At 47.0% G+C, this 13,934-nt stretch overlaps 1 protein-coding gene across 6 annotated transcripts in view; it reads left to right on the top strand.

Annotated features, from left to right (window-relative positions):
- slc25a21 (solute carrier family 25 member 21) overlaps positions 1-13,934 on the top strand; it is a 276,710-nt gene that overhangs the window by 28,940 nt on the left and 233,836 nt on the right. For 2 of the 6 annotated variants that reach the window (XM_036954588.1, XM_021573850.2), the window contains exon 3: positions 4,005-4,048. The exons of the other annotated variants lie outside the window; for them this stretch is intronic. In XM_036954588.1, coding sequence (XP_036810483.1) covers positions 4,005-4,048 — 44 coding nt within the window. The remainder of the gene's footprint in view (positions 1-4,004; positions 4,049-13,934) is intronic. 6 annotated transcript variants of the gene reach the window in all.

The following is a 13,934-nucleotide window of genomic DNA, read 5'->3' as shown; positions in this document are numbered from 1 at the left end:
CACGGCACACTACTTTTGACCAGGGCCCCATGCCCTGGACAAGAGTAGTGCGCTATGCAGGGAATAGGGTGTCATTTGAAACATAGCAGAGGAGGGGTTTATTTGTCATTGTGAGTTTGCAGAGTTCATAGTTAGCAAGCAATGCTGTGCTGGTGGGAGCGAGAGGTTTGCCATCGGTCCTCTAAAAACAACAAGCCTCTCCTGCCAAACTTCCTCGCTAATTAGCTGAGTATGTCACACGCTGCATCACATCAAAAAGGAAATGGAAAATTGACAAATTAAGCGTGTGTGTGTGTGTGTGTGTGTGTATACACTATATATACAAAAGTATGTGGACACCCATTCAAATTAGTGTATTCGGCTATTTCAGCCACACCCATTGCTGACAGGTGTATAAAATCGAGCACACAGACATGCAATCTCCATAGACAAACAGGCAGTAGAATGGCCTCACTGAAGAGTTCAGTGACCTTCAAATGTCTTCCCTGCTAAAGCTGCCTCGGTCATCTGTAAGTGTTGTTATTGTGAAGTGAAAACGACTGGGAGCAACAATTGCTCAACCGCGACGGCGTTGGCCACACAAGCTCACAGAATGGGACCGTTGAGTGCTGAAGCATGTAGCGCATACAAATCGTCTGTCCTCGGTTGCAACACTCACTACCGAGTTCCAAACTGCCTCTGGAAGCAATGTGAGCTCAAGAACAGTTCATCTGGAGCTTCATGAAATGGGTTTCCATGGCCGAGCAGCCGCACCAAGTTTAAAATCACCATGCGCAATGCCAAGTGTCGGCTGTAGTGGTGTAAAGGTCGCCGTCATTGGCCTCTGGAGCAGTGGAGTGATGAATCACGCTTCACCATCTGGAAGTCCAACGGAATATCTGGGTTTGGTGGATGCCAGGAGAACGCTACCTGGCCCAATGCATAGTGCCAACTGTAAAGTTTGGTGGAGGAGGAATAATGATCTGAGGCTGTTTTTCATGGTTCAGGCTAGGCCCCTTAGTTCCGTTGAAGGTAAATCTTAACACTACAGCATACAATGACAATCTAGACAATTCTGTGCTTCCAACTTTGTGGCAACAGTTTTGTGAAGGCCCTTTCCTGTTTCAGCATGACCATGCCCCCGTGCACAAAGCGAGGTCCATACAGAAATGGTTTGTTTGGAAGAACTTGACTGACCTGCACAGATTCCTGACCTCAACCCCATCGAACATCTTTGGGAGGATTTGAAACGCTGACTGCGAGCCAGGCCTAATCGCCCAACATCAGTGTCCGACCTCACTAATGCTCTTGGGGCTGAATGGAAGCAAGTCACTGAGCAAATCAAGAATGGAGGCTGTTATAGCAGCAAAGGGGAGATCAACTCCATATTAATGTCTATGATTTTGGAATGAGATGTTTGACAAGCAGGTGTCCACATACTTTTGGTGCCATAGTGTAGTGCATTCGGAATGCATTCAGACCCCTTTACTTTTTCCACATTTTATTACATTACAGCCTTATTCTAAAATGGATTAAATACAAAACATCCTAATCAATCTACACACAATACCCCATAATGACAAAGCTAAAACAAGTTTTTAGAGATTTTTGCAACAAAAAAACCCCCAGAACTCTTATTTACTTAAGTATTCAGACCCTTTGTTATAAGACTCAAAATTGAGCTCAGGTGCATTCTGTTTACATTGATCATCCTTGAGAAGTTTCTATAACTTGGTTGGAGTCCACCTGTGGTAAATTCAATTGATTGGACATGATTTGGAAAGGCAGACACCTGTCTATATAAGGCCACACAGTTGACCGTGCATGTCATTGTAAAAACCAAGCTATGAGGTCGAAGGAATTGTCCATAGAGCTCCGAGACATGATTGTGTCGAGGCACAAAACTTCTGCAGCTTTGAAGGCCCCCCAAGACCACAGTGGCCTTCATTCTTAAATGGAAGATGTTTGGAACCACCAAGACTCTTCCTAGAGCTAGCCGCATGGCCAAAATGGGCAATCGGGGGAGAAGGGTCTTGGTCAGGGAGGTGACCAAGAACCCAATGGTCACTCTGACAGAGCTCTAGAGTTTCTCTGTGGAGATGGGAGAACCTTCCAGAAGAACAACCATCTCTGCAGCACTCCACCAATCAGGCCTTTATGGTAGAGTGGCCAGATCGAAGCCACTCCTCAGTAAAAGGCACATTACAGCACGCTTGGAGTTTGCCAAAAGGCACCTAAAGACTTTCTGACCATGAGAAACAAGATTATTTGGTCTGATGAAACCAAGATTGAACTCTTTGGACTGAATGCGAAGAGTCACATCAGGAGGAAACCTGGCACCATCCCTACAGTGAAGCATGGTGGTGGCAGAAGCATCATGCTGTGGGGATGTTTTTCATAGGCAGGGTCTGGGAGACTAGTCAGGATCGAGGGAAAAATGAACAGATCAAAGTACAGAGAGATCCTTGATGAAAACCTGCTCCAGAACACTCAGGACCTCAGACTATGGCGAAGGTTCATCTTCCAACAGGACAACGACCCTAAGCTCACAGTCAAGACAACGCAGGAGTGGCTTGGGACAAGTCTCTTAATGTCCTTGAGTGGCCCAGCCAGTGCCGGGACTTGAACCCAATCGAACATCTCAGGAGAGACCTGAAAATAGCTGTGCAGCGACGCTCCCCATCCAACCTGACAGAGCTTGAGAGGATTTGCAGAGAAGAATGGGAGCAACTCCCCAAATACAGGTGTGCCAAGCTTGTAGCGTCCTACCCAAGAAGATTCGAGGTATTAATCACTGCCAAAGGTGCTTCAACAAAGTACTGAGTAAAGGGTCTGAATACTTGTGTGATATTTCAGTTGTTTTTTTAAAATACATTTGCAATAATTTCTATAACCCAGTTTTTGCTTTGTCATTATAGGGTATTTTCTGTAGCTTGATGAGGGGAAAAAACTATATAATCAGTTTTAAAATAAGGCTCCAACACAGGGGAGGGGTTTGGATAGTATTCAAATAATTTTCACAACCTACCTCTGGTACATTCATACATTTCAGCAATGCAGAGTCAGCAGTGTTCTGCATTGCATTCAATCTAAGACGCATTATTTACTCTAAATTAATTAATGTCAATTAGTTTCCATTTGTGTATCAGTTAGGCCCCATAACTGATGGAAAGAGATAAGATTGAAAGGAATGTGTAGAATTGCATTTTAATGAAACCGCAACGTCTTGAATGTTGATTCTTTAACAGTATTAGTATGTTTTACATTTTGTTGGGGAATTTCCAGAGAGTGTCAACCGGCTCCTTTTAGTTTTAATTAAAATAAACCCTGTAAATTTGATCAAACTATGTCTGGGTTCTTTAAATGTTGATTTATTTCAATTCTTTTTTTAGGGGCACATTTCTGGGCCCACTTAACATGTCTTAATGTGTCAGTTGTTGAGTGTCATTAATACCACATTGACAAAGCTTGTCCCTCCCTTTTAAAAAAAAACTTAAAGCCTTATATAATGCTTTATAACTTGTATGGTGGGCCTTTATACAGTCTTATGATAAGGTTTATATTATGTCATATCTCTATGTATCAAAATGGCTGGTACTTCTGAAAGCCAATAAAACATTGACAGACAGCACTCTGTCTTCTCTATAGTCACAGTAACTTACCCAGAGGTGTCAATCGGGGGGGGGGGGGGGGGGGGGGGGGGGTGGTCCAAGCCCAAGCCCAAGCCAAGCTCCAGCATCCGGGGACTAAGCTCAGCCACTTTGTACATTTACCTGGACACTTTATTTACATTTTATTTTATTACAACAGGTTGCAATCCATCAGCCTTAGACACACACACACACACACACACACCCCTTCCACTGATGGGGGGGAAACTGTCACCGCGTCAGCCACAGCTAGTCTGGGGAGTTGAACTTGACTGAAACATATGTCTTCAATTTTAATAGCTCTCTCTCTCTCTCTCTCTCTCCCTGTCTCTCTCTCTCTCTCTCTTTCTTTCTGTCTCTCTCTGTTCGCCCCAGATGGCCTAAAGGGGGGGAATGTTGCCTGAGAAGCGGCGTTTCATGTAAGAATAATTTGTGTTAAGTAGCTGGGCGATCTGTTTGTTACGCTAGAGCTGACACTTGGTTTATGTTTCTTGAGGAGGATGATGGATGAAGCAGGAGTTGATGCTAATTAGCCTAAATTGTCGCAAAGAATGCAAGAGGGGGCTGGCCTGTGCCCAGTACGGCCCTGTGCCTGCCGCGCTCACGGCAGCACAGCCCAGGACAGTTTCCATTGTTCCTGCCTCTTCGCACTTTGGGCGTAATTGAATGGAGCTTGTGGCCATTCATCATTGTACTGGGCCGGGCTGGGCAGCAAGAGGCAGTGGCAGGAAATAAATGGCCAGGGCTGTGGCTGGAGCAGGGTCGTATTCAATAGGCACCAAAGGGAGGAAAATAGACTTTAGAGAGAGACGAGGGACTGTACTTGTCCAATAAGAAACGCGTGCGTTTTTTTTTTCCATTGCTGAAACGTTTTGCTACGTTTTGTGCACTAATGACTACCAGGCTATTAGTCGTTGGATGTTGATGGAGGGTGTTACTCCCCCCCCCCCCCCCCCCCCCGACTAATTAAGAGACACAACCGGAGTCCAGCGGGGCATGACATAGATGGTTGCCAAATGACCTGCCCTGACTTTCAAACCCCTCCGTCTCTCCTCGCTGACAGTCTGACCGCGAAGAAATTAGTGTCCCTGTCGCCGTCGAGCTTCCCTACCCTGTGTTCCTGTGCTTTCTCGTCGCAGGTTGATAGTGTGCCCTTGCAGACTCTCACAGACGTGTTACTCTGTCACTTTGACATCATGGAATGAAAACAAATAAAAAACAAGAAGCAAATAGACCCACTTGTGTCCGTGATCGATCTGAGAAGATAGAGATCTGAGAAGATAGAGATCTGAGAAGATAGATCAGAGGGTAAGATGGAATTCTCACCGTATTGCATAGAGTTACACAGGTAGCCTACCTGTAGGGGTTAGGGGCTATGGGTTGATCTGGGACTGTGTGGTATTACCTAGGAGGGTGTCCTTCTCTACTCAGTGTCGCTCACCTTAATTCGTTTTTGCTGCTTTTCCCACCCCGTTTATTTTTCCCCCATTTGCTGTTTTTCTAGCAGGAACCGCTGGGGGGGATGTGTGGAAAAGACTTACACAAATACTTGGAAACTGTTCCAGCAGCTTTGCGTTGGAGTGATGCTTGCGTAAACCAGCCTGCACACACACACACACACACGCACACACACAGTCCTACTCTTAGCAATGCGGGAGATGTGAGTGAGATTCCTTGCCGCTTGTGCATGAAATGATTTTGCTCATACATTTCAGAGCCAACCAAACACTGGTGGTGCACAGCGCTCACACACGGGGCCGAACACCCTCTGCTCCATTGGGCTGTTGGTGGGTTCTGTTCACCAAGAAGCAGCGAGCCTGGCATGTTGCATTGAACCCAACAACACAACATGCCTGACCCCCCCCCCCGATCGCAGCTAGAACATAACCAACGTTGCATCTGCTAGTCATTAACCTTTCTGAGCATGTACAATACAACGCGGCCGTAAACAAAACGGCATCGTTGTAACAGCCCAGAGTGGATGTGTAGTGTCAAAGTCCTATAACAGAGAACAGAGCAAGGTTCGGGAAGTACAGTGGGGAGAACAAGTATTTGATACACTGCCGATTTTGCAGGTTTTCCTACTTACAAACCATGTAGAGGTCTGTAATTTTTATCATAGGTAAACAAAAATCCAGAAAATCACATTGTATGATTTTTTTTAAAGGAATTAATTTGCATTTTATTGCATGACATAAGTATTTGATCACCTACTAACCAGTAAGAATTCCGGCTCTCACAGACATGTTAGTTTTTCTTTAAGAAGCCCTCCTGTTCTCCACTCATTACCTGTATTAACTGCACCTGTTTGAACTTGTTACCTGTATAAAAGACACCTGTCCACACACTCAATCAAACAGACTCCAACCTCTCCACAATGGCCAAGACCAGAGAGCTGTGTAAGGACATCAGGGATAAAATTGTAGACCCGCACAAGGCTGGGATGGACTACAGGACAATCGGCAAACAGCTTGGTGAGAAGGCAACAACTGTTGGCGCAATTATTAGAAAATGGAAGAAGTTCAAGATGATGGTCAATCATCCTCGGTCTGGGGCTCCATGCAAGATCTCACGTCGTGTGGCATCAATGATCATGAGGAAGGTGATGGATCAGCCCAGAACTACACGTCAGGACCTGGTCAATGACCTGAAGAGAGCTGGGACCACAGTCTCAAAGAAAACCATTAGTAACCTGCAGCGCACGCAAGGTCCCCCTGCTCAAGCTAGCGCATGTCCAGGCCCGTCTGAAGTTTGCCAATGACCATCTGGATGATCCAGACGAGGAATGGGAGAAGGTCATGTGGTCTGATGAGACAAAAATATAGCTTTTTGGTCTAAACTCCACTCGCCGTGTTTGGAGGAAGAAGGATGAGTACAACCCCTTATAATCTCCACCCGGCACAGCCAGAAGAGGACTTGCCACCCCTCATAGCCTGGTTCCTCTCTAGGTTTCTTCCTAGGTTTTGCCTTTCTAGGGAGTTTTTCCTAGCCACCGTGCTTCTACACCTGCATTTCTTGCTGTTTGGGGTTTTAGGCTGGATTTCTGTACAGCACTTTGAGATATCAGCTGATGTACCAAGGGCTATAGAAATACATTTGATTTGATTTGAACACCATCCCAACCGTGAAGCATGGAGGCGGAAACATCATTCTTTGGGGATGCTTTTCTGCAAAGGGGACAGGACGACTGCACCGTATTGAGGGGAGGATGGATGGGGCCATGTATCGCGAGATCTTGGCCAGCAACCTCCTTCCCTCAGTAAGAGCATTGAAGATGGGTTGTGGCTGGGTCTTCAAGCATGACAACGACCCGAAGCACACAGCCAGGGCAACTAAGGAGTGATAAGGAGCATCTCAAGGTCCTGGAGTGGCTTAGCCAGTCTCCAGACCTGAACCCAATAGAAAATCTTTGGAGGGAGCTGAAAGTCCATATTGCCCAGCGACAACCCCGAAACCTGAAGGATCTGGAGAAGGTCTGTATGGTGGCGTGGGCCAAAATCCCTGCTGCATTGTGTGCAAACTTGGTCATTAACTACAGGAAACAAATGATCTCTGTAATTGCAAACAAAGGTTTCTGTACCTTTTCTGATGTATCAAATACTTATGTCATGCAATAAAATGCAAATTAATTACTTAAAAATCATACAATGTGATTTTCTGGATTTTTGTTTTTGATTCCGTCTCACAGTTGAAGTGTACCTATGATAAAAATTACAGACCTCTACATACTTTGTAAGTAGGAAAACCTGCAAAATCGGCAGTGCATCAAATACTGTAGATATGGAGTGGACGTATGTTCAACCTCCCAGGGAAGGGAGACGCTAACAATGACGAGGTTTTGCGGTCCTTCGCTTGCAGCCTAGTTCAGGGTGATTTGCGTAGCCCATTAGTTTGGCTCTGTACCCCTCAGGATGTTTCATGCTCTGTTTGTTTAAATGGTCACTGCCGGCATCCGCTAAATGTAGCATTTTTTTTCAACCAATAGCGACTGTAACTCAACCTGATATTAGCATGTTTTAAATGTCATGCCCAAATCATCACCAAGAAACTTCGTCCAAGTCATTATTTGAACTTTTTTTGCCATGTTTTCAGTAGATATTGTGGCCAAATATGTTTTTTCTATGGTTTGGGTTGGGTTCTGATTTGGCTGATTTCTGTGGAGTGATGGAGGCTAGGGCTTGAGGGGTGTTGGGGGTGGGTGAACAAGGAAAGGGATGAGGAGAGGAAGTGAGTTAGGCTCGGATGGGCGAGAGTGAAACTTTAGTATGATTGAGTTAAGAGGGGAAAGAGCAGGGAGCCCTCAGGCTGCAGTGCCATCCAGCCACTCGGATCCTGTGTATGTACACATGGCGGTTCTGTCGTGTGTGTGTGTGTGTGTGTGTGTGTGTGTCTGTACACGGCGGTCTTGTAATGCTAGCCCAGTCAGTAGAGGGGAGATTGTGATGGAATTATTTGGTCTGCCTAACCTGATTGGCATATTGTGTACATGGAGCTTGTGTGGTGCCATGTATATTAGTTTGGTTCTAGGCTATCATAGTGTGCTTCCCCTTTTCTATATGTCCCATTTCATAGACACATATCCCTTTTTATAATGGATAAGGCTTTACAACATCATTTAAATGTTGTCCTTATTCCGAGGCTTAAGGGGTTTTCAGCAGTCCTGCTGTTGCATAGTGATACTGCTAGAGAGGAAAAGTCAAGTGTCTCGCTCATCTCTCTCATTCTCTTTCTCTCTCATTCTCTCATTCTCTTGCTCTCTCATATTCTCTCTCTCGCTCTCTCTCTCATATTATCTCGCTCTCTCTCTCTCTCTCTCGCTCATATTATCTCTCTCTCTCTCTCTCTCATATTATCTCTCTCTCTCTCATATTATCTCTCTCTCTCTCTCTCTCTCTCTCTCATATTATCTCTCTCTCTCTCTCATATTATCTCTCTCTCTCATATTATCTCTCCTCTCTCTCTCTCATTATCTCTCCTCTCTCTCTCTCTCTCTCTCTATAATTCTCTCTCTCCTCTTTCCTCTCTTTTTTCTCTCCCTCATCTCCTCTTTCCTCTCTTTCTCTTCTCTTTCCTCTCTCCCCTCCCCTCTCTTTCCTCTCCTCTCTCTTTCCTCTCCTCTCTTTCCTCTCTCTATCCCCCCTCTTTCCTCTCTTTCCCGTTTCTGCTCTCTCTCCTCTCTTTCCTATCCTCTCTCTTTCCTCTCTCCTCTCGCTTTCCTCCCTCTTTCTCTCTTTCCTCTCTTTCCCCTTTCTCCTCTCTCCTCTCTTTCCTCCTCTCGATTTCGTCCCTCTATCTCCCCCCTCTCTCTCCCCCTTCCGCTTTCCTCTCTCCCCTCTCCTCTCTCCTCTCTCTCCTCTCCTCTCTTTCTCTTCTCCTGCCTCTTTCCCCTCTTTCCTCTCCCTTTCCTCTCTTCTCTCTTTCCTCTTTCCCCTCTTTCCTCTCCCCTCTCTCCCCTCTCTCCTCCCCCTTTCCTCTCTCTCTCCTCTCTTTTCTCTCTCTCTCCCCCCTCCTCTCTTTCCCCTTTCTCCTCTCTCTCCTCTCTTTCCTATCCTCTCTCTCCCCTCTTTCCTCTCTTTCCTCTCTCTCCTCTCTCTCATTCTCTCTCCTCTCATTCTCTCCTCTCTTTCCTCTCTTTCTCCTCTCCTACCTCTTTCCCCTCTCTCCTCTCTCTCTCATTCTCTCTTTCCTCCCTCTTTCGCCTCTCTCCTCTCCCTTTCCTCTCTCTCCTGTCTTTCCCCTTTCCTCTCCCCTCTCTCTCCTCTCGCTTTCCTCCCTCTCTCCTCCCCCTTTCCTCTCTCCCCTCTCTCTCCTCTCCCTTTCCTCTGTCTCCTGTCTTTCCTGTCTTTCCCCTCTTTCCTCTCCCCTCTCTCTCCTCTCGCTTTCCTCCCTCTCTCCCCTCTCTCCTACCCCTTTCCTCTCTCCTCTCTCCCTTTCCTCCCTCTCTCTCCTCTCCCTTTCCTCCCTCTCTCTCTCCTCCCCCTTTCCTCTTTCCCCTCTCCTCTCTTTCCTCTTTTTCTCTCCCTCTCCTCCATTTCTCCTCTCTCCTCTCTTTCTCATTCTCTTTCCTCTCTCCCCCCTCTCCTCTCTCTCCTCCCCTTTCCTCTCTCCCCTCTCTCCTCCCCTTTCCTCTCTCCCCTCTCTCCTCCCCTCTCTTTCTCCTCTCTCTCTCCCCTCTTTCCTCTGTCCTCTTTCCTCTCTCCTCTCGCTCCCCTCTTTCCTCTCTCTCCTTTCTCCCTTTCTCACCCCTCTGTCCCCTCTCTCTCCTCCCCTTTTCCTCCCTCTCTCTCTCCTCCCCCTTTCCTCTATCCCCTCTCTCCTCTCTCTCCTCTCCCTTTCCTCTTTCCCCTCTCCTCTCTTTCCTCTCCTTTTCTCTTCGTCTCCTCTCTTCCTCCTCTCTTTCCTCTCTTTGTCCTCTCTCATTCTCTCTTTCCTCTCTCCCCTCTCTTTCCTCTCCTCAATTTTTTCTCTCCCTCTCCTCTCTTTCTCATCTCTCCTCTCTTTCTCATTCTCTCTTTCCTCTCTCCTCCCCTTTCCTCTCCCCTTTCCTCTCTCCTCTCTCTCCTCTCTCTCCTCTCCCTTTCCTCTCTTTCCCCTCTCCTCTCTTTCCTCTTTTTTCTCTCCCTCTCCTCTCTTTCTCCCCTCTTTCCTCTCTTTTCCTCTTTCCTCTCCTTTTTCTCTCCCTCTCCTCTCTTTCCTCTCTTTCTCCTCTTTCCTCTCTTTCTCCCCTCTTTCCTCTCTTTTCCTCTATCCTCTCCTTTTTCTCTCTCTCTCCTCTCTTTCTCATTTTCCTCTCTTTCTCATTTTCCTCTCTTTCTCCTCTTTCCTCTCTTTCTCCTCTTTCCTCTCTTTCTCATTCTCTTTCCTCTCTCTCCCCTCTCTCTCCTCTCCCTCTCCTCTTTCCTCTTTTTTCTCTTCCTCTCCTCTCTTTCTCCCCTCTTTCCTCTCTTTCTCCTCTCTCCTCTCTTTCTCATTATCTCTTTCCTCTCTCCTCCCCTTTCCTCTCCCCCTCTCTTTCCCCTCTCCTCTTTTTCTCTCCCTCTCCTCTCTTACTCCTCTTTCCTCTCTTTTTTATCTCCCTCTCCTCTCTCTCCCTCTCCTCTCTTACTCCTCTTTCCTCTCTTTTTTCTCCCCCTCTCCTCTTTCTCCTCTTTCCTCTCTCCCCCCCTCTCTCCTCTCTCTCCTCTCTTTCTCATTCTCTCTTTCCTCTCTCCTCCCCTTTCCTCTCCTCTCTCCTCTCTCTCCTCCCCTTTCCTCTTTCCTCTCTCCCCTCTCTTTCCTCTCTTTTTTCTCTCCCTCTCCTCTCTTTCTCCTCTCTCCTCTCTTTCTCATTCTCTCTTACCTCTCTCCCCTCTCTTTCCTCTCCTCTATTTTTTCTCTCCCTCTCCTCTCTTTCTCCTCTTTCCTCTCTTTCTCATTCTCTCTTTCCTCTCTCCTCCCCTTTCCTCTCCCCTTTCCTCTCTCCTCTCTCTCCTCTCTCTCCTCTCCCTTTCCTCTCTTTCCCCTCTCCTCTCTTTCCTCTTTTTTCTCTCCCTCTCCTCTCTTTCTCCCCTCTTTCCTCTCTTTTCCTCTTTCCTCTCCTTTTTCTCTCCCTCTCCTCTCTTTCCTCTCTTTCTCCTCTTTCCTCTCTTTCTCCTCTTTCCTCTCATTCTCCTCTTTCCTCTCTTTCTCCTCTTGGCTCTCTTTCTCCAATTTCCTCTCTTTCTTCTCTTTCCTCTCTCTCCCCTCTCTCCTCTCCTCTTTCCTCTTTTTTCTCTTCCTCTCCTCTCTTTCTCCCCTCTTTCCTCTCTTTCTCCTCTCTCCTCTCTTTCTCATTATCTCTTTCCTCTCTCCTCCCCTTTCCTCTCCCCCCTCTCTCCTCTCTCTCCTCTCCCTTTCCTCTCTTTCCCCTCTCCTCTTTTTCTCTCCCTCTCCTCTCTTGCTCCTCTTTCCTCTCTTTTTTCTCTCCCTCTCCTCTTTCTCCTCTTTCCTCTCTTTCTCATTCTCTTTCCTCTCTCCCCCCTCTCTCCTCTCTCTCCTCCCCTTTCCTCTTTCCTCTCTCCCCTCTCTTTCCTCTCTTTTTTCTCTCCCTCTCCTCTCTTTCTCCTCTCTCCTCTCTTTCTCATTCTCTCTTTCCTCTCTCCTCCCATTTCCTCTCCTCTCTCCTCTCTCTCCTCTCCCTTTCCTCTCTTTCCCCTCTCCTCTCTTTCCTCTTTTTTCTCTCCCTCTCCTCTCTTACTCCTCTTTCCTCTCTTTTCCTCTATCCTCTCCTTTTTCTCTCTCTCTCCTCTCTTTCTCATTTTCCTCTCTTTCTCATTTTCCTCTCTTTCTCCTCTTTCCTCTCTTTCTCCTCTTTCATCTCTTTCTCATTCTCTTTCCTCTCTCCCCTCTCTCTCCTCTCCCTCTCCTCTTTCCTCTTTTTTCTCTTCCTCTCCTCTCTTTCTCCCCTCTTTCCTCTCTTTCTCCTCTCTCCTCTCTTTCTCATTATCTCTTTCCTCTCTCCTCCCCTTTCCTCTCCCCCTCTCTTTCCCCTCTCCTCTTTTTCTCTTCCTCTCCTCTTGGCTCTCTTTCTCCAATTTCCTCTCTTTCTTCTCTTTCCTCTCTCTCCCCTCTCTCCTCTCCTCTTTCCTCTTTTTTCTCTTCCTCTCCTCTCTTTCTCCCCTCTTTCCTCTCTTTCTCCTCTCTCCTCTCTTTCTCATTATCTCTTTCCTCTCTCCTCCCCTTTCCTCTCCCCCCTCTCTCCTCTCTCTCCTCTCCCTTTCCTCTCTTTCCCCTCTCCTCTTTTTCTCTCCCTCTCCTCTCTTGCTCCTCTTTCCTCTCTTTTTTTCTCTCCCTCTCCTCTTTCTCCTCTTTCCTCTCTTTCTCATTCTCTTTCCTCTCTCCCCCCTCTCTCCTCTCTCTCCTCCCCTTTCCTCTTTCCTCTCTCCCCTCTCTTTCCTCTCTTTTTTCTCTCCCTCTCCTCTCTTTCTCCTCTCTCCTCTCTTTCTCATTCTCTCTTTCCTCTCTCCTCCCATTTCCTCTCCTCTCTCCTCTCTCTCCTCTCCCTTTCCTCTCTTTCCCCTCTCCTCTCTTTCCTCTTTTTTCTCTCCCTCTCCTCTCTTACTCCTCTTTCCTCTCTTTTCCTCTATCCTCTCCTTTTTCTCTCTCTCTCCTCTCTTTCTCATTTTCCTCTCTTTCTCATTTTCCTCTCTTTCTCCTCTTTCCTCTCTTTCTCCTCTTTCCTCTCTTTCTCATTCTCTTTCCTCTCTCCCCTCTCTCTCCTCTCCCTCTCCTCTTTCCTCTTTTTTCTCTTCCTCTCCTCTCTTTCTCCCCTCTTTCCTCTCTTTCTCCTCTCTCCTCTCTTTCTCATTATCTCTTTCCTCTCTCCTCCCCTTTCCTCTCCCCCTCTCTTTCCCCTCTCCTCTTTTTCTCTCCCTCTCCTCTCTTACTCCTCTTTCCTCTCTTTTTTATCTCCCTCTCCTCTCTCTCCCTCTCCTCTCTTACTCCTCTTTCCTCTCTTTTTTCTCCCCCTCTCCTCTTTCTCCTCTTTCCTCTCCTCTCTCCTCTCTCTCCTCTCCCTTTCCTCTCTTTCCCCTCTCCTCTCTTTCCTCTTTTTTCTCTCCCTCTCCTCTCTTACTCCTCTTTCCTCTCTTTTCCTCTATCCTCTCCTTTTTCTCTCTCTCTCCTCTCTTTCTCATTTTCCTCTCTTTCTCATTTTCCTCTCTTTCTCCTCTTTCCTCTCTTTCTCCTCTTTCCTCTCTTTCTCATTCTCTTTCCTCTCTCCCCTCTCTCTCCTCTCCCTCTCCTCTTTCCTCTTTTTTCTCTTCCTCTCCTCTCTTTCTCCCCTCTTTCCTCTCTTTCTCCTCTCTCCTCTCTTTCTCATTATCTCTTTCCTCTCTCCTCCCCTTTCCTCTCCCCCTCTCTTTCCCCTCTCCTCTTTTTCTCTCCCTCTCCTCTCTTACTCCTCTTTCCTCTCTTTTTTATCTCCCTCTCCTCTCTCTCCCTCTCCTCTCTTACTCCTCTTTCCTCTCTTTTTTCTCCCCCTCTCCTCTTTCTCCTCTTTCCTCTCTCCCCCCCTCTCTCCTCTCTCTCCTCTCTTTCTCATTCTCTCTTTCCTCTCTCCTCCCCTTTCCTCTCCTCTCTCCTCTCTCTCCTCCCCTTTCCTCTTTCCTCTCTCCCCTCTCTTTCCTCTCTTTTTTCTCTCCCTCTCCTCTCTTTCTCCTCTCTCCTCTCTTTCTCATTCTCTCTTTCCTCTCTCCTCCCCTTTCCTCTCCTCTCTCCTCTCTCTCCTCCCCTTTCATCTATTTCCCCTCCTCTCTTAACTCTTTTTCTCTCCCTCTCCTCTCTTAC

The sequence above is a fragment of the Oncorhynchus mykiss genome, chromosome 19 (assembly GCF_013265735.2).
Source record: "Oncorhynchus mykiss isolate Arlee chromosome 19, USDA_OmykA_1.1, whole genome shotgun sequence".
In the NCBI taxonomy this organism is placed as follows: domain Eukaryota; kingdom Metazoa; phylum Chordata; class Actinopteri; order Salmoniformes; family Salmonidae; genus Oncorhynchus; species Oncorhynchus mykiss.
Note: the sequence above shows the minus strand (reverse complement) of the source record. Positions and strands in the feature narration are given on the sequence as shown.